Source organism: Oncorhynchus mykiss, chromosome 19, assembly GCF_057628025.1.
Source record: "Oncorhynchus mykiss isolate SJ-2025 chromosome 19, ASM5762802v1, whole genome shotgun sequence".
Taxonomy (NCBI): domain Eukaryota; kingdom Metazoa; phylum Chordata; class Actinopteri; order Salmoniformes; family Salmonidae; genus Oncorhynchus; species Oncorhynchus mykiss.
In genome coordinates, this window is record NC_143040.1 from 13,212,859 (window position 1) to 13,231,390 (window position 18,532).

An 18,532-nucleotide genomic window follows, 5' to 3' on the forward strand; every position below is an offset into this window, starting at 1 on the left:
CTACCTTAGTTAAGGGGGTTTAGGCGAGAGAGTAAAGAGAGGTACTGCTAGAACAGTGCCATGAGTTAATCCTTACAAATCCTTTAGAGGATGTCAGACAGGTGTGGAAAAGGAGAGAGAGAGAGAGAGAGGCAGAGAGAGGGAGAGCAAGAGAGGCAGAGAGACAGAGAGAGAGAGAGAGAGAGAGAGAGAGAGAGAGAGCAAGAAAGGCAGAGAGAGAGAGCAAGAGAGGCAGAGAGAGAGAGAGAGAGAGAGAGAGAGAGACAGAGAGAGAGAGAGAGAGAGAGAGAGAGAGAGAGAGAGAGAGAGAGAAAGAAAGAGAATTAAATGCATACCTGAACCTGGTCGGCACACCTGTCTGGCTGGTTGGATTGGCTGAGGGAGGGAGGAAGGAACCAACTGTAAAGTCTGCAGTTACTCCATCATGATGACAACATCCTCAGTTTAACTTTTGATACCTGTTGAGAGCAGTGAGGAAAAGACAGAAAGAGAGAAAAGGGGAAAAGTGTGTAACAAGGAACAACAAGATAGAGGAGGGGGAGACTGACAGAAGACAGGACACTGGACATTATCCACTTGGAAGTCTCAAGGACTACAGAACAGGTACTAGGTCCATCTCAAAATGATAAAGTCCTAGCTAATAAGCAAGCCTTTTGCATATATTTTCATGTGGGCCAGTGCATTGTGTGTGTGTGTGTTTCTCCAATACTAGCCTATTGTACACCTGTCACATGATGGATCACAAGTAGGTTTGCCAGTAGTGCTTAGTTTGTAGAATTGCTACACTTCATCAGACTTGGTATGATAGTATTATATTGGAGCTAGCTCTTTTCCATTCTCTAAATATACACCAGGAGGAGCCATGTGAATTTGTGAAGAAAGCCTAAGCATATGTAAATGTGGGGAAAGTCTCAGGTTGAGACCCAAACTTAGTCCTGAAAAATGTAGAAGTACTGAGACTAGGAAGGCGTAGTTACTTTGCATGTGTCTCCTTCAATATCTAACTACAGTAGGCCTCAACATAGATGTCACTTAAATATCTAGTTAACAATAGCTAGCAGTAGAGTAAACTCAAAAACACAGACCATCTCCCTAGTACTATTCCACAGTAGGCCTAGCTCCTTCTAGCCAGCTAGCTACTTCTCCCGTAGGTAGCTAACTACAGTATATAGGCAGGGCTCCGAAATGAAGGGTGTCCTGTTGTCCCAGTGATGATAAAATGTCTGGAATGTCTGGGAAGATTCAAACACTCTGGGACAGTTCTGGGAGGATATATCTAAATTCATACAACTACTGTACATACAAAACACGTAATAATAATACGCTGTTAAAGCTAATGCAAGAGATTAGAACGTTTAGCTTAAAATGTTAATGAGCTGTTACTTCTGCACATGTTAAGCGCAGCAATGCGCACTAAACAGTAGGTTATGTGTCAATGTTCCAAAATGCAATTCATGGGAACACACTGTTCTAAAGAGCTACATTCAGGCTATATAAAATAGATGTACATACGCTAGTATTACAATGTTGACCTTTTTACAGGCCATTTTTTCATGTGAATTTCTGGCTCAGCCCCATTTATCTACTTCAGTAGCAAATTAAATGACTGTGAATGACATAGGTTCTCAAGTAGACCCATGTTGGCATATCAAAACTTTAAACAAAATATGTAGACTATTTTAATTTTGGATGGTTCATCTTCATTTTGGGGCGATTTAAATTGCACTTCGGAACGATTCTGGGATGGTGATAAAAACGGTTAGTCTATTGGATAACTATGTCAACTCCACTCTTGCTGTGAAAAAAAAAGGACTTCCGACTTCAGTGCTTTCAAATGAGTTCCGACATTGAGCGCGGCCTCCTGTGGTCTGATAAAAACAAACAATAATAAATAAAAAAAGAACATCATTTTTATTTAAAAAGGATGTGCCTCTTGGGCCCCCTTATAGGCTCGATCCCAGCCCCTAACTCACAATTGATCCGTCACAATAGTTTAGTATGCAGTTTATTTGAATGTTAATAATCAGTTACCCAATCAAGGCAGGGCCAGCCCCCTACCTCTTCTCTTCCCCCATCTGATGATTATCAGAGCGGCAGCAGGCAGCAGCAGGCTGTCTACACTCACTGAGAGCTCCTGAGTCTTCCTGTGGTTGGCGGTTGCAGTAAAAAAGTACTAATTATATACTACATGCATACTGTACATATAATATATAACCCTTGAACTCAACTCTGGATCTCAAAGCCAGTTCCACTGCATTTGTTCATTGATCCCCTCTAATTTACTGATTGTGGCTGTATCCGGCACCGACAGAGATGGCCGCCTCGCTTCGCGTTCCTAGGAAACTATGCAGTACTTAGTTTTTTTATGTATTATTTCTTACACTGTTACCCCAGGAAATCTTAAGTTTTATTACATACAGCCGGGAGGAACTATTGGATATAAGAGCAACATCAACTTACCAACATTACCACCAGGAATACGACTTTCCCGAAGCGGATCCTCTGTTTGGTCCACCTCCCAGGACAATGGGCCGCAGAAGGGGCAGACGGAGCGGTCTTCTGGTCAGGCTCCGTAGACAGACACATCGCCCACCGATCCCGAGTATACTACTCGCCAATGTCCAGACTCTTGACAACAAGGTAGACGAAATCCGAGAAAGGGTTACCTTCCAGAGAGACATCAGAGATTGTAACATTCTCTGTTTCACGGAAACGTGGCTCACTAAGGATATGTTGTCAGAGTCGGTACAGCCACCTGGTTTCTTCATGCAGCGCGCCGACAGAAACAAACATCTCTCTGGTAAGAAGACGAAGGGGGTGTATGCCTTATGATTAACGAGTCGTGGTGTCATCATAACAACATACAGGAACTCAAGTCCTTTTGTTCACCTGACCTAGAATTCCTTACAAAAATGCCGACCACATTATCTACCAAGAGAATTCTCTTCAAGTATAATCACAGTCGTGTATATCCCCGCAGACACCTTGACGGCCCTGAAAGAACTTCAATGGACTCTATGTAAACTGGAAACCATATATCCTGAGGCTGCATTTATTGTAGCTGGGGATTTTAATAAGGCTAATCTGAAAACAATGAATAAGCGACCCGGGCTGGCAAATTTCTGGATCATTGTTACTCTAACTTCTGCGACGCAAGCAAAGCCCTCCCTCGCCCTCCTTTCAGAAAATCTGACCACGACTCCATTTTTGTTGCTCCCAGCTAGGTCTGCTCAGGTCTGTTCAACGCTGGTCAGACCAATCTGATTCCACACTTCAAGATTGCTTCGATCACGTGGACTGGGATATGTTCCGGATAGCGTTGGACAATAACATTGATGTAATTGCTGATTCGGTGAGCGAGTTTATTAGCAAGTGCATCGGTGACGTTGTACCCACAGCGACTATTAAAAGCTTCCCCAACCAGAAACCGTGGATTGATTGCAGCATTCGCGCAAAACTGAAAGTGCAAACTACTGCTTTTAATCAGGGCAAGTTGACCAAAAACATGACCAAATACAAACAGTGTAGCTACTCCCTCCACAAGGCAATCAAACAAGCTAAGCGTCAGTATAGAGACAAAGTAGAGTCACAATTCAACGGCTCAGACACGAGAGGTATGTGGCAGGGTCTACAGTCAATCACGGACTACAAAAAGAAAACCAGCCCCGTCGCGGACCTCAATGTCTTGCTCCCAGGCAAACTAAATAACTTCTTTGCTCGCTTTGATGACAATACAGTGCCACCGACACGGCTTGCTTCCAAAACCTGTGGGCTCTCCTTCACAGCAGCCAACGTGAGTAAAACATTAGTAAAACGTAGTGGAGAAGGTGGAAAGTTTTAAGTTCCTCGGCGTACACATCACAGACAAACTGAAATGGTCAACCCACATAGACAGTGTGGTGAAGAAGGCGCAACAGCGCCTCTTCAACCGCAGGAGGCTGAAGAAATTTGACTTGGTATGGCAAGTCACCACCTCTCACAGGATGGCCAAAAAGATCATCAAGGACAACAACCACCCGAGCCACTGCCTGTTCACCCCGCTATCATCCAGAAGGCGAGGTCAGGACAGGTGCATCAAAGCTGGGACTGAGAGACTGAAAAACAGCTTCTATCTCAAGGCCATCAGACTGTTAAACAGCCATCACTAACAATGAGTGGCTGCTGCCAACATACTGATTCGAATCTCAAACCACTTTAATAATAACAAATTGGATGTAGTAAATGTATCACTAGTCACTTTAAACAATGGCACTTTATATAATGTTTACATATCCTACATTACTCATCTCATATGTATATACTGTACTCTATATCATCTACTGCATCTTGCTTATGCCTTTCGGCCATCGCTCATCCATTATTTATATGTACATATTCTTATTCATTCCTTTACACTTGTGTGTATAAGGTAGTTCTTGTGAAATTGTTAGATTTCTTGTTAGATATTACTGCATGGTTGGAACTAGAAGCACAAGGATTTCGCTACACTCGCATTAACATCTGCTAACCATGTGTATGTGACCAATAACATTTGATTTGATTTAGACCTGGGACACCAGGTCGGCGCAATTAATTATTTAGTTGAACAGAAAACTAGCAGGCTCCGGGCCTCAAAGGGTAAGAGCTAAGTACCCCTGATATGTAATATTAAAATAAATAATAGATACATAATATATTTCCTTTATTATTATATATATTTTTTTTAAGTAAATCATTTTTTTTGCTCTCTCTTGGGTCTGCCACAGCCTGGGCCCACCACGGGCCTGGGACCCCAGGGGCTTCTGCCCTGGTAATCTCCTGCATTAATCTGGCCCTGGTCCCTTGTGTGTTGGCCTATATAGGAGCCTACCACATTTTGAGTTCTATCAACTTTAAGTCCTGTGTGACTGTGAGTCTTGTCCCACAAAATATGTGTCTTTGATAGCCAGCTCTGTACATTTATCTGCATCCAATAGATGATGGAAATGGAAGTATTATGTCATTGATTTCACGTTGCCTAGTCACCTGATAGTTGATGAGAAGTAGTACTCAAGGTACAGATGCATGATAAGAGAGATGGCAAGTGCCTGTGGATTTTCCTGCAAGAGAACATTAGTATGAGATAACACAGTGAAGGAAGTGAAGAAGTGCATTCTATTTAAACCAGTATGGCTTTGGGTGACAAAGCCAATCATGTCATTCATGTCATGCATTTTATCAACAAATTCAAACACTACTAACTTATAAAACAAAAGGCTGATTTGTCCCCAATTTTGATCAAATATTCCGACCTGTCACTTGCGGTCACGTTGCGCTTATGAAAATATATATAATATCGTAAGGATGTGGTAGCCTAAACCTACTGGTGATGTTAAACATGTGTTCTTCAATCATTTTTAAGATCTGACATGCCATGCAGCCCAGTGCAGCGCAAGACATGTCATAGGCCAATGGTTAACCAATCATATTTTTCAAATCCTGAAAGGCAAAATTCCAGGTAACCTTGGAGTGGAAAGTTATGCCTTACAAGTTTGCTTCTGAGGAAGAGCTGCAAAAGTAAGTAAGTAGCTGTATTAGGTGGAAATACTGTATAGAAGGTCATTTCGTCAAACTTCATTCAAAATATAGATGTTTTTCTTGAGACAATATGTGTAGGCATAGGCAGATGTTGCAATTGGAGGATGCATTTGGGCATATTCTATAATGAGATTCAATATACTACATCTGTCCGTACAAACGTTGAGAAATGATGACGTAATTTAAATTTGTATTGCTCTCTTCCACCTTAAACCCCATGAGCTCTCTCTGTGTGTGTGTGTGTGTGTGTGTGTGTGTGTGTGTGTGTGTGTGTGTGTGTGTGTGTGTGTGTGTGTGTGTGTGTGTGTGTGTGTGTGTGTGTGTGTGTGTGTGTGCGTGCATATGGATATTTTACATGTGGCCACCCTAGTATGGCTACTGACATTAACCATAAACAAATGAAAGATAATAATAAGTACTACGAACATGATATACCCTGGGGGGTCATGACATAGGCTGGGTGGTCATGACTTAGGCTGGGTGGTCATGACATAGGCTGGGTGGTCATGACATAGGCTGGGTGGTCATGACATAGGCTGGGTGGTCAAGGCATAGCCTGGGTGGTTTTGACATAGCATGTGTGGTAGTGACATTGTCTAGGTAGTGATTTGTGAAAGTAACATTGTGTGAGCCCCAAATAGCAGTTTAGGTTACAGAGTGCAAACGAGTAAGTGAGGATTACTAGCAGTCTTATTTTGTGTTTTAAACATATTGCCTAGTTATAGTGCATGTTTAAAGATGTTTCCTGTCAGGCAGAGGCTGTGGCCTAACAACAGCCTGAAGGCCTATTGATCCTTGTTTTCTCCAACCAGACCAGGTTGTTTTTACCATGTTGCAATAGGCGATAGTATCAGCGCTGGTTGAGGTCTCCTCTGTGCTGCCGGTCCTACTTCATTCCACCCCCTGTCTGATGTGACAGATACAGGCCTACTGTGTGAGCTAACTAGGGTAAACATCAGTCAGAGTGCACAGACCACATTCTTCTACATTATCTCACAGGCAGCCATGCTTGACTGAGACAAATGTTCCTTTGTGGAGGACACAGTGTGTGTGTGTGTGTGTGTGTGTGTGTGTGTGTGTGTGTGTGTGTGTGTGTGTGTGTGTGTGTGTGTGTGTGTGTGTGTGTGTGTGTGTGTGTGTGTGTGTGTGTGTGTGTGTATGTGTGTGTGTGTTAAGTAATACAGTGCTGACAGACATTACCTAAACAAAAGGGACATTTACACACACTCTCAATCCACCTAATACCTGGGAGCTCCTGTCCCCTAGCTGCAGAGATCCAGATAAGTAGCCCTACCAGCCAGCCCTAGCGTCTCACCGGCCCCAGCCTCAGCCCCAGCCCCAGCCTCCAGCCCCAGCCCCAGCCCCAGCCCCAGCCCCAGCCCCAGCCCCAGCCAGGCTCCCTCTGGGCTGGGCAGATTCCTCTCAACAAACTTTTTTATGACACCTAACACTTGTGTTCTGTTGCCCCCTAGCTGCAGAGCTCCAGACCAGTAGCCCTACCAGCCAGCCCTACCGTCTCCCCTGCAGAGCTCCAGACCAGTAGCCCTACCAGCCAGCCCTACCGTCTCCCCTGCAGAGCTACAGACCAGTAGCCCTACCAGCCAGCCCTACCGTCTCCCCTGCAGAGCTACAGACCAGTAGCCCTACCGTCTCCCCTGCAGAGCTCCAGACCAGTAGCCCTACCATCTCCCCTGCAGAGCTCCAGACCAGTAGCCCTACCAGCCAGCCCTACCGTCTCCCCTGCAGAGCTACAGACCAGTAGCCCTACCGTCTCCCCTGCAGAGCTCCAGACCAGTAGCCCTACCAGCCAGCCCTACCGTCTCCCCAGCAGAGGTCCAGACCAGTAGCCCTACCAGCCAGCCCTACCATCTCCCCAGCAGAGCTCCAGACCAGTAGCCCTACCAGCCAGCCTTACCGTCTCCCCAGCAGAGGTCCAGACCACTAGCACTACCATTTTCCCCAGAATGGCTCTCTCCGGACCGGGTGGCTTCCTCTCTGAGGATCAGTTCATCTGTTCTATCTGCCTGGATGTGTTCACCAACCCAGTCTCCACACCCTGTGGTCACAGCTACTGTCTGGACTGCATCTCCACCTACTGGGATGGTATGTATTGTGGATTTGTATATACTGTAGACTACCTGAAATATAAATGTAAATTTGTTTGTATGTTTACATTGGCTTATATACTGTATATTACCTGAAATATAAATGTTTACATAGGCTTATATACTGTATATTACCTGAAACATAAATGTACATAGGCTTATATACTGTATATTACCTGAAATATAAATGTTTACATAGGCTTATATACTGTATATTACCTGAAATATAAATGTACATAGGCTTATATACTGTATATTACCTGAAATATAAATGTTTACATAGGCCTATATACTCTATATTACCTGAAATATAAATGTACATAGGCCTATATACTCTATATTACCTGAAATATAAATGTTTACATAGGCCTATATACTCTATATTACCTGAAATATAAATGTTTACATAGGCCTATATACTCTATATTACCTGAAATATAAATGTTTACATAGGCCTATATACTCTATATTACCTGAAATATAAATGTTTACATAGGCCTATATACTGTACATTACCTGAAATATAAATGTTTACATAGGCCTATATACTCTATATTACCTGAAATATAAATGTTTACATATGTCTATATACTGTACACTACCTGAAATATAAATCTACATTGGCTTATATACTCTATATTACCTGAAATATAAATGTACATAGGCCTATATACTCTATATTACCTGAAATATAAATGTTTACATATGTCTATATACTGTACACTACCTGAAATATAAATCTACATAGGCTTATATACTCTATATTACCTGAAATATAAATGTACATAGGCCTATATACTGTATATTACCTGAAACATAAATCTACATAGGCCTATATACTGTATATTACCTGAAATATAAATGTTTACATAGGCCTATATACTCTACACTACCTGAAATATAAATGTTTACATAGGCCTATATACTGTACACTACCTGAAATATAAATGTACATTTGTTTGTATGTACATGAGCCCAATACATGCAACAACTTACATCCATGCAATCTTATTGGTTGTTTCCTATTAGTAGGCCTATTTCATCACATCCCCATTCAGAGATCAATTGTATTCCGCCATGTGAATGAATGAAATGAACTGTAACTTGTTGTCGAAGGAGGAGGAGGGAAGACGTGTGTGTGCCCGCTGTGTAAGGAGAGCTTCAGGAAGAGGCCGGAACTTCACATCAACCGCACCCTGAAGGAGATCACCGAGCAGTTTAAGAAGATGGCAGACGGATTGGACCGGGGGGCCATGGTGTTTGAAGGAGGGATTGAGAGTCAAGGTTGGGGTGGCGGTGGAAATGAGGGGGTGTCATACGGGGTTGAGCGTCCTCCGGTCCCTCCAAGACCCCCAGGGATGGGTGTGATGCCTGGGGATTTGTTGTTGGAGATGAAGACCAGGTTCCAACGACCTTCGAACTCCAGAACCCCTCCGCCCGTCCTCCACCCCCACCCGCCCTCACCCTTCTCCTCCAACACCACCACCCTCTCGCCCCCCGCCCCTCCTGTTGTCCCACGCAGATACACCCTGAGCGGGCCGGCTGATTCCTTCACCGATGCGCCTCTCTGTCCTGAACACCAGAGGGGGCTGGAGTTCTTCTGCCGGACAGACCAGACGTGTGGGTGTGCAGTGTGCATGGAGGGAGAGCACCATGAACACCAGGTTATACCAGCCAAGAGAGAGTGGCTCATTAAGAAGGTAGGGAGAGGGACAGAGGTGGAGGAGCAGAGGTGTGTGAACTAATTCTGATGGAGATGTAGGATACTACAATTGCAATGCTACTACTGTAGAAATGAAAACATACTGTATTACCCAAAGCTATATAGTCAGTTTAATCAACTCTACACAAAAGAGACTGGGTGTTTGAAACAAATTTAAATTGTGTTAATCACATGCTTCGAGTTAGAGGTAGATATGTACATACTAGGAATACGTAATAAGTACATTGCAGTATGTTGACTCAGGTCTGTTTCTGTATGCAGTCTCAATTGGAAATCACAGAGGCAGAGCTGAGGGACATGATCACACAGAGAGAAAAGAAGGTGGAGGACATCAGGACATCACTGGAGAACATACAGGTGGGTGGTTTGAACACACACACACAGTACACACACGCAGTACACACACACACACGCACACACACACACACACACAGACACACACACTACACACACACACACACACAGACACACACACACACAGTACACACACACACACACTCTCCCTGCCCCTCATCATCCCTCTCTCTCCCTCTCTCTCCCTCTCTCTCCCTCCCCTCTTTGTCTTTCAATCCTCTCTCCCTGCCCCTCATCATCCCTCTCTCTCTCTCTCTCTCTCTCTCTCTCCCTCTCTCTCTCTATCGCTCTCTCTCTCCCGCTCTCTCTCTCTCTCTCCCTCTCTATCCCTCTCTCTCTCCCTCCCCTCTTTGTCTTTCCATCCTCTCTCCCTGCCCCTCATCATCCCTCTCTCTCTCTCTCTCCCTCTCTCTCTCTCCCTCTCTCTCTCCCTCATTCTCTCTCTCTCCCTCTCTCTCCCTCTTTACCTCTCTCTCTCTCTCTCTCTCTCTCTCCCTCCCCAGGTGTGTGCGGAGCATGAGACAGCAGGCAGCATGCATATGTTCTCTGCCCTGGTGAGCTCTGTGGAGAGGAGCCAGGCAGAGTTGTTGGAGGTGATAGAGATGTCACAGCGGGCTGCACAGCACCGAGGACAGACCCTCATCAGAGACCTAGAGCAGGTGTCATTTTATTCATTCATTTTATTTGAGTGAATGGTTTATTTCAGAGAGAATGGTTTATTTCAGAGTGAATGGTTTATTTGAGTGAATGGTTTATTTCAGAGAGAATGGTTTATTTCAGAGTGAATGGTTTATTTCATCAAGAGGACAATCATATCAATAGCAGAGAAGGCGGAGTTGACACAATATTATTAAAACTTAAATCACACGAAATGTGATGCATTGTACTAGATTTGGCTAAACAGCTCATTTGCATCTTCAGTAGGTGATCAATAAAATAAATTCATGTTGCTATCTTTTTAAGCTACTGATATTGGTGATTGTTGTCTTTGTGACTGTGTTGCTGCAATGGTTGACAAACCAATTCCCTCTGGGATTATTCATAATAAAGTATTTATTCACTTTTCTTTCCTATCATAGGAGATCTCTGAGCTGAGGAAGAGAAGCGCTACCCTCACCCAGCTAGCCCAGTCTGACGACTACGTACTTTTCTTCAAGGTTAGAGACTCTTTCTGTTCATCACATCTTTTTTTCTTTATTCATCCTTTTCAACAATTTCTACCTTTTTTGAAACCGTTTTTTCCTCTAGTTACCTTAGTTACAAGGTGAGGTACTTTTCCTTTCCATTCTCTTCATTTAAAATTATCTTGCCTCTTGTTTTTTCTAATTCATTTATTCCTCCATTCTCTTTATTCCTCTTCTCAGACATTCTCCACCCCGCCTCAGACCAGGGATTGGTCGAATGCTGTTGTGACCTCTGACCTCACCTCAGGGGCGGTGCTTCTGACTGTCAATCAAATGGTGGAGCGGTTTCGGGAGGAGCTCAAGAGACTGCCGGAGATCTGTGAGTTATGGCTGACCGTTGTAGAACTCCTATACATTCTATCTATGAGTACTATCAGTTTCAAAGTGGGCAAAACTGGTTGAAATTACGTCAAGATTTTACCACTTTTGCTCGCTGGGTTGTTGCAAGTGACAAACAGAGAATATCACCAATACTGTAGTGTTGAGACGGTCTAATTTCACTTCATGAGCACTACTAGACTACAATACTGTAGTGTTGAGACGGTCTAACTTTACTTCATGAACACTACTAGGCTACAATACTGTAGTGTTGTGACTGTCTAACTTTACTTTATGAGCACTACTAGACTACAATACTGTAGTGTTGTGACTGTCTAACTTTACTTTATGAACATGACTAGACTACAATACTGTAGTGTTGAGACGTTCTAACTTTACTTTATGAGCACTACTAGACTACAATACTGTAGTGTTGTGACTGTCTAACTTTACTTTATGAACACTACTAGACTACAATACTGTAGTGTTGTGACTGTCTAACTTTACTTTATGAGCACTACTAGACTACAATACTGTAGTGTTGAGACTGTCTAACTTTACTTTATGAACATGACTAGACTACAATACTGTAGTGTTGAGACTGTCTAACTTTACTTTATGAACACTACTAGACTACAATACTGTAGTGTTGTGACTGTCTAACTTTACTTTATGAACATGACTAGACTACAATACTGTAGTGTTGTGACTGTCTAACTTTACTTTATGAGCACTACTAGACTACAATACTGTAGTGTTGAGACGGTCTAACTTTACTTTATGAACATGACTAGACTACAATACTGTAGTGTTGAGACTGTCTAACTTTACTTTATGAACACTACTAGACTACAATACTGTAGTGTTGTGACTGTCTAACTTTACTTTATGAACATGACTAGACTACAATACTGTAGTGTTGTGACTGTCTAACTTTACTTTATGAGCACTACTAGACTACAATACTGTAGTGTTGAGACGGTCTAACTTTACTTTATGAACATGACTAGACTACAATACTGTAGTGTTGAGACTGTCTAACTTTACTTTATGAACACTACTAGACTACAATACTGTAGTGTTGTGACTGTCTAACTTTACTTTATGAACATGACTAGACTACAATACTGTAGTGTTGTGACTGTCTAACTTTACTTTATGAACATGACTAGACTACAATACTGTAGTGTTGAGACTGTCTAACTTTACTTTATGAGCACTACTAGACTACAATACTGTAGTGTTGAGACGGTCTAACTTTACTTTATGAACATGACTAGACTACAATACTGTAGTGTTGAGACTGTCTAACTTTACTTTATGAACACTACTAGACTACAATACTGTAGTGTTGTGACTGTCTAACTTTACTTTATGAACATGACTAGACTACAATACTGTAGTGTTGTGACTGTCTAACTTTACTTTATGAACATGACTAGACTACAATACTGTAGTGTTGAGACGGTCTAACTTTACTTTATGATCATGACTAGACTACAATACTATAGTGTTGAGACGGTCTAACTTTACTTTATGAACACGACTAGACTACAATACTGTAGTGTTGAGACGGTCTAACTTTACTTTATGAACATGACTAGACTACAATACTGTAGTGTTGAGACGGTCTAACTTTACTTTATGAACATGACTAGACTACAATACTGTAGTGTTGAGACGGTCTAACTTTACTTTATGAACATGACTAGACTACAATACTGTAGTGTTGAGACGGTCTAACTTTACTTTATGAACATGACTAGACTACAATACTATAGTGTTGAGACTGTCTAACTTTACTTTATGAACATGACTAGACTACAATACTGTAGTGTTGAGACGGTCTAACTTTACTTTATGAACATGACTAGACTACAATACTGTAGTGTTGAGACTGTCTAACTTTACTTTATGAACATGACTAGACTACAATACTGTAGTGTTGAGACGGTCTAACTTTACTTTATGAACATGACTAGACTACAATACTGTAGTGTTGCGACGGTCTAACTTTACTTTATGAACATGACTAGACTACAATACTGTAGTGTTGAGACTGTCTAACTTTACTTTATGAACATGACTAGACTACAATACTGTAGTGTTGAGACTGTCTAACTTTACTTTATGAGCACTACTAGACTACAATACTGTAGTGTTGAGACTGTCTAACTTTACTTTATGAGCACTACTAGACTACAATACTGTAGTGTTGTGACTGTCTAACTTTACTTTATGAACATGACTAGACTACAATACTGTAGTGTTGAGACGGTCTAACTTTACTTTATGAACATGACTAGACTACAATACTGTAGTGTTGAGACTGTCTAACTTTACTTTATGAACATGACTAGACTACAATACTGTAGTGTTGAGACGGTCTAACTTTACTTTATGAACATGACTAGACTACAATACTGTAGTGTTGAGACTGTCTAACTTTACTTTATGAACATGACTAGACTACAATACTGTAGTGTTGCGACGGTCTAACTTTACTTTATGAACATGACTAGACTACAATACTGTAGTGTTGAGACTGTCTAACTTTACTTTATGAACATGACTAGACTACAATACTGTAGTGTTGCGACGGTCTAACTTTACTTTATGAACATGACTAGACTACAATACTGTAGTGTTGAGACGGTCTAACTTTACTTTATGAACATGACTAGACTACAATACTGTAGTGTTGAGACGGTCTAACTTTACTTTATGAACATGACTAGACTACAATACTGTAGTGTTGCGACGGTCTAACTTTACTTCATGAACATGACTAGACTACAATACTGTAGTGTTGAGACGGTCTAACTTTACTTTATGAACATGACTAGACTACAATACTGTAGTGTTGAGACGGTCTAACTTTACTTCATGAACATGACTAGACTACAATACTGTAGTGTTGAGACGGTCTAACTTTACTTTATGAACATGACTAGACTACAATACTGTAGTGTTGAGACTGTCTAACTTTACTTTATGAACACGACTAGGCTACAATACAATATGTAGAGGATGATGTAGACCATCGATTCTCAACTGGTGGGTCGTGACCCAAATTTAGGTCGCAAGCGGTTTTGAATGGGTTGTTTGTGTCAGTAAAATAAACAAAAGATTTAATAAAAAAATACTCCAGTCTGAACTTAAACAACTTAAACCAGGTAGAGAGTGTGAATAAATGATAATGAACTTCCATTTTTTTTTTTATAATTTAATCTCTTTGTCTTCAATCACAGTATTTTCATTATAAAGCTATTAGCAGCACTATTTTGGTTGATTTTGTTGTCTCAAACCAGTGAGTTTATTAACAATCTTCATCAAGAACATGGGGCAAAATGTATTTATTGACAATGAAAGAGGTGGGAATGTTGTTCCCTTGTCATATAATTGCTATATTTAAAATCAATACAGAATTAAAAATAGTTTTTCAGAATATATTTTGCTGATTATTTTTCCCATTGCAAATATTGTGTCGTGACTGAGACAACCTGGTTAATTTAGGGTCCCAAGGCAAAACCAGTTGAGAACCTATAGACCCATACACTGCATTGTCTTTTGTTGGCCAGGTCTGCGTCCTCAACCTCAAACAGACCAATCCGTGGGGAGAAATATTCCAAGTAAGGTCTACACGCTCAAAGTACCATCCCATCTGTATCTTTTAATGTTAATTATGATCTAATATGTGTCTGATATTGATTAATGCATTCTCTTATGTTTGGCCAGGGTTGCGTCCTCAACCTCAACCAGACCAATCTGTGGGAAGATGTAGTCCAAGTATGATTTTCATTCATGCCTGTGTCACACTCAAAGTCCCAGCTCCTCCCATTCCGTGTGTCTAATAATCTATACGGTATTGATTTGATGTATTATTTTTTGTTTGGCCAGGTTTGCTTTCTCAACCAAACCATGCTGTCGGAAGAAATAGTCCAAGTAAGTCCAAGATAACATTCATGTCTCTGTCACACTCACAGACCCAACATATGTCTAATAATTCATACAGTAATTGATTTCCTGTATTCTAATTTGTTTGGCCAGATTTACCTTCTCAACCAGACCAGTCCCTGGGAAGAAGTAGTCCAAGTAAGATTTTAATTAATTCTGCTTCTGTCACACTCATCCCTTTCCTTTTGTTTCTAATAATAACACTGTATTTGATTACATGATATTGTTTTGCCAGGTTTGCGTTCTCCACCTCCACCAGAACACTCTGTAGGAAGAGATAGTCCAGGTTTGCATTCTCCACCTCCACCAGAACACTCTGTAGGAAGAGATAGTCCAGGTTTGCGTTCTCCACCTCCTCCAGAACACTCTGTAGGAAGTCCAGGTTTGGATCTGTTCCTGTTTCTTTCACACGCACAGGCCCATTCCATATGTGTCAGTTACCAATGATACATAAAGTGTCTAATTAAGGTATAATGACCGAGATGGTGGTGTTTGGAGGATAAATTGGTACAATGTTGTTAGGCCCGAGACGAATATATCCTCCAAACACCGGCTTCGAGGGCATCGTCACTTTTGTACAACGGGTTACTAACATATTCAAATAACGATTGACATATTTTCATTAAAAGCTTGACTTGATTAATATATTCAAACTATTTCATCCTTCCACAAGATATAAGCCGACACAGATCTAGGGTTGCTACCCAAGCCGGCTGGTCGTTCATTCTATTAGTTTGGTTACCATGCGATTTTAACCAATCAGCATTTAGGATTAGACCCACCCGTTGTTTAATTACATGTATTCTCTTTTGTTTGGCCAGATTGGCTTTCTCAACCTCAACCAGACCAGTCAGTGGGAAGAAATCCAAAACCAAGTAAGGCTTTGATTAATTTATTAACTCAAAGTCCCAGTCATGTGATAATACATACAGTATTTGATCAGGGGTTAGATGGTTTAACACCTCTCTCTCTCTCTCTCCTTCTCTCTCTCTCTCTCTCTCTCTCTCTCTCTCTCTCTCTCTCTCTCTCCAGAGGTGAGGAGAGTGCAGGAATATGCAGGTATGTACTTCCTTCTTCCTGTATCATGTTTTCTGTGTTCATGTGTCAAGCACATTCCTGCTAGTTATAGACACAAAACTGCTGATTGAACTCTTGATTGGTGATTGATGACTTTTTCTCCCTCTTTCTCTATGCCTCTGTTCTCTCTTTCTCTCCCCCACTCATTCTCTCCCTCTGTATGTCTCTCTCTCTGCCCCCCCCCTCCCCTTCTACCTCTCCCCTCCTCTCCCTCTCAGTGGACATCACCCTGGACCCCCTCACCGCCCACCCACGCCTGCTCATCTCCGACGACGGCAAGCAGGTGCGCTGCTGGGACCGCTACCAGCCCGTGGCGGACGGCCCCGAGCGCTTTGACCGTGTAGTCTGCGTCCTCGGGCGCCAGGCCTTCTCTTCGGGACGCCATTACTGGGAGGTGAGCACAGAAGCAGGGCTAGTTTCATTCCAACAGCCATCAGGCTAAAGAACAGTGGGTCATAATGGGGCCTGATAGATGGCGGGACTGTATGCCAGGGATGATGTGAATATACATGTGCTCACCTTCCAGTGTTGTTGTATAGCATGATGTTGTATTGTAGTGTACTGATTATAATTTTGGGTGATTTGTATTCGTAGGTGGAGGTGGGTGGGAAGACGGACTGGGACCTGGGCGTGGCTAGCCACTCCATCAACAGGAAAGGGAAGATCATAGTAAGCCCCGCCCACGGCTACTGGTTCCTGAGTCTCCGGGATAAGAACGACTACGCGTTCCGAACGGAACCATCGACAGCGCTGGGCCTCAACCACAAACCCAACCGTATAGGGATCTACGTAGACTGTGATAAGGGACAGGTGTCCTTCTATAACGTGGACGCTAAGATGCTCATCTATACATTCACCGACAGCTTCTCGGATGTCATTCATCCCTTCTTCAGCCCTTGCACCAATAAGTCTGGCAGGAACGAGGCGCCGCTCATCATTTGTCCTGTCTCGATGCCTCTGGTGGACTGAGATGGGTTTTAGTTTTTTTTGTTCATTCCTAAAGGTAGTTTCCTTCAGTCTGTCCTTGTTCAATGTTCTTCACTGAGACAATAGCACGGGACTGGATAGGTCAAAGCAATATGGGGGAAGCTATAGCTGATGCGCCCAATATACCCAGATGTCTCATGTCAACATAGGGAAGGGAACAAGGCTAGAAGAGAGGGAACAATTTTCTGGAATGAAATACAGTCTCTTAGAACCATTCAAAATGACCTCCTGTGTTCTATGGAGCTGACCAATGGATAATCTGGATACTGAGTCTGGATTGGACTGATCATTTTGACCAATACAACCGACTACAGTCCATCAGTCTGAGAATTAAGGATTTCACCATCTGTCCTCATCACACGATGGATTAATCTGTCTATATAGGGTCATATGTGTCTCACATGGCTCCCTATTCACATATAGTCTGCTTCTTTGACCAGAGCCCCATGGGTCCTATGTATTGCATTACTATAGGGAATAGTGTGTTATTTGTGACATAACCACAGTCATTACAAATAAAACATATTACTTGTACATTACAATCCAGTTTTTGAAGAATGTCCACAATAAACCAAATGTAAACTATGTGGACTGGGAGCCACTGAGTAAGACCCAGAGACAAACACAAAGACAAAGAATCCTTCATGAGCCAGTCAATTTAGTCATCGTATTCTACACAGAGTGGACAAAACTTTAAGAACACCTGCTCTTTCCATGACACAGACTGACCAGGTGAATCCAGGTGAAAGCTATGAGCCCTTACTGATGTCACTTGTTAAATCCACTTAAATCAGTGTAGATGAAGGGGAGGAGACAGGATAAATATGGATTTTTAAGCCTTGTGACAATTGAGACATGGATTGCGTATGTGTGCCATTCAGAGGGTGAATGGGCAAGACTAAAGATTTAAGTGCCTTTGAAAGGGGTATGGTAGTAGGTGCCCGGCTCACCGGTTTGTCTCAAGAATTGCAACGCTGCTGGGTTTTTCACGCTCAACATGTTGGATAGCCTGGGGTGAATGAGACTGAATACTTTTTGGAAAACTATATTAGTGACAGAATATATTTGAATCATGTTGTAATAGGAGTTCAATTGGAGGCTAATCTAATAAATCATTGCATGAATTTTTCTAAAATAACCCTGACCTTGAGTTGTCCATCTTCTTGAACTTTCTAGTACAGTATTGTATAGGCTATTATATTATATTATACCCTGTTAGAGCCTATTAAATTAGCATATTCAATAAGGCTACAAATAAAATATTTATCCAA

General features: G+C 42.0%; 1 protein-coding gene across 4 annotated transcripts; it reads left to right on the top strand.

The window, feature by feature from the left end:
* The first annotated feature begins 350 nt into the window (after nucleotides 1-350).
* LOC110534579 (E3 ubiquitin-protein ligase TRIM21) lies at nucleotides 351-18,396 on the top strand. 4 transcript variants are annotated; one of them, XM_090210135.1, is made up of 16 exons: nucleotides 365-603; nucleotides 7,029-7,659; nucleotides 8,778-9,361; nucleotides 9,646-9,741; nucleotides 10,242-10,397; nucleotides 10,818-10,895; nucleotides 11,103-11,241; nucleotides 14,822-14,872; nucleotides 14,979-15,029; nucleotides 15,141-15,185; nucleotides 15,291-15,335; nucleotides 15,433-15,579; nucleotides 16,019-16,072; nucleotides 16,230-16,256; nucleotides 16,493-16,668; nucleotides 16,869-18,396. In XM_090210135.1, exons 2-16 carry the CDS (start codon nucleotides 7,521-7,523, stop codon nucleotides 17,241-17,243), a joined length of 2,163 nt encoding a protein of 720 aa, XP_090066261.1. In that variant the 5' UTR covers nucleotides 365-603; nucleotides 7,029-7,520; the 3' UTR covers nucleotides 17,244-18,396. The 4 variants fall into 4 exon arrangements, with proteins under 4 accessions (XP_090066264.1, XP_090066261.1, XP_090066262.1 ...); XM_090210136.1 differs by having other exon boundaries at nucleotides 15,433-15,534; XM_090210137.1 differs by having other exon boundaries at nucleotides 15,433-15,483.
* Nucleotides 18,397-18,532: the final 136 nt, after the last annotated feature.

Excerpts from the sequence above, each read along its gene's own strand:
- LOC110534579 (XM_090210135.1), top strand. The coding sequence starts at position 7,521 with ATGGCTCTCTCCGGACCGGGTGGCTTCCTCTCTGAGGATCAGTTCATC. Across the intron at positions 7,660-8,777 it reads CATCTCCACCTACTGGGATG|GAGGAGGAGGGAAGACGTGT; the intron begins GTATGTATTGTG and ends TTGTTGTCGAAG. Across the intron at positions 16,669-16,868 it reads CGGGACGCCATTACTGGGAG|GTGGAGGTGGGTGGGAAGAC; the intron begins GTGAGCACAGAA and ends TTGTATTCGTAG.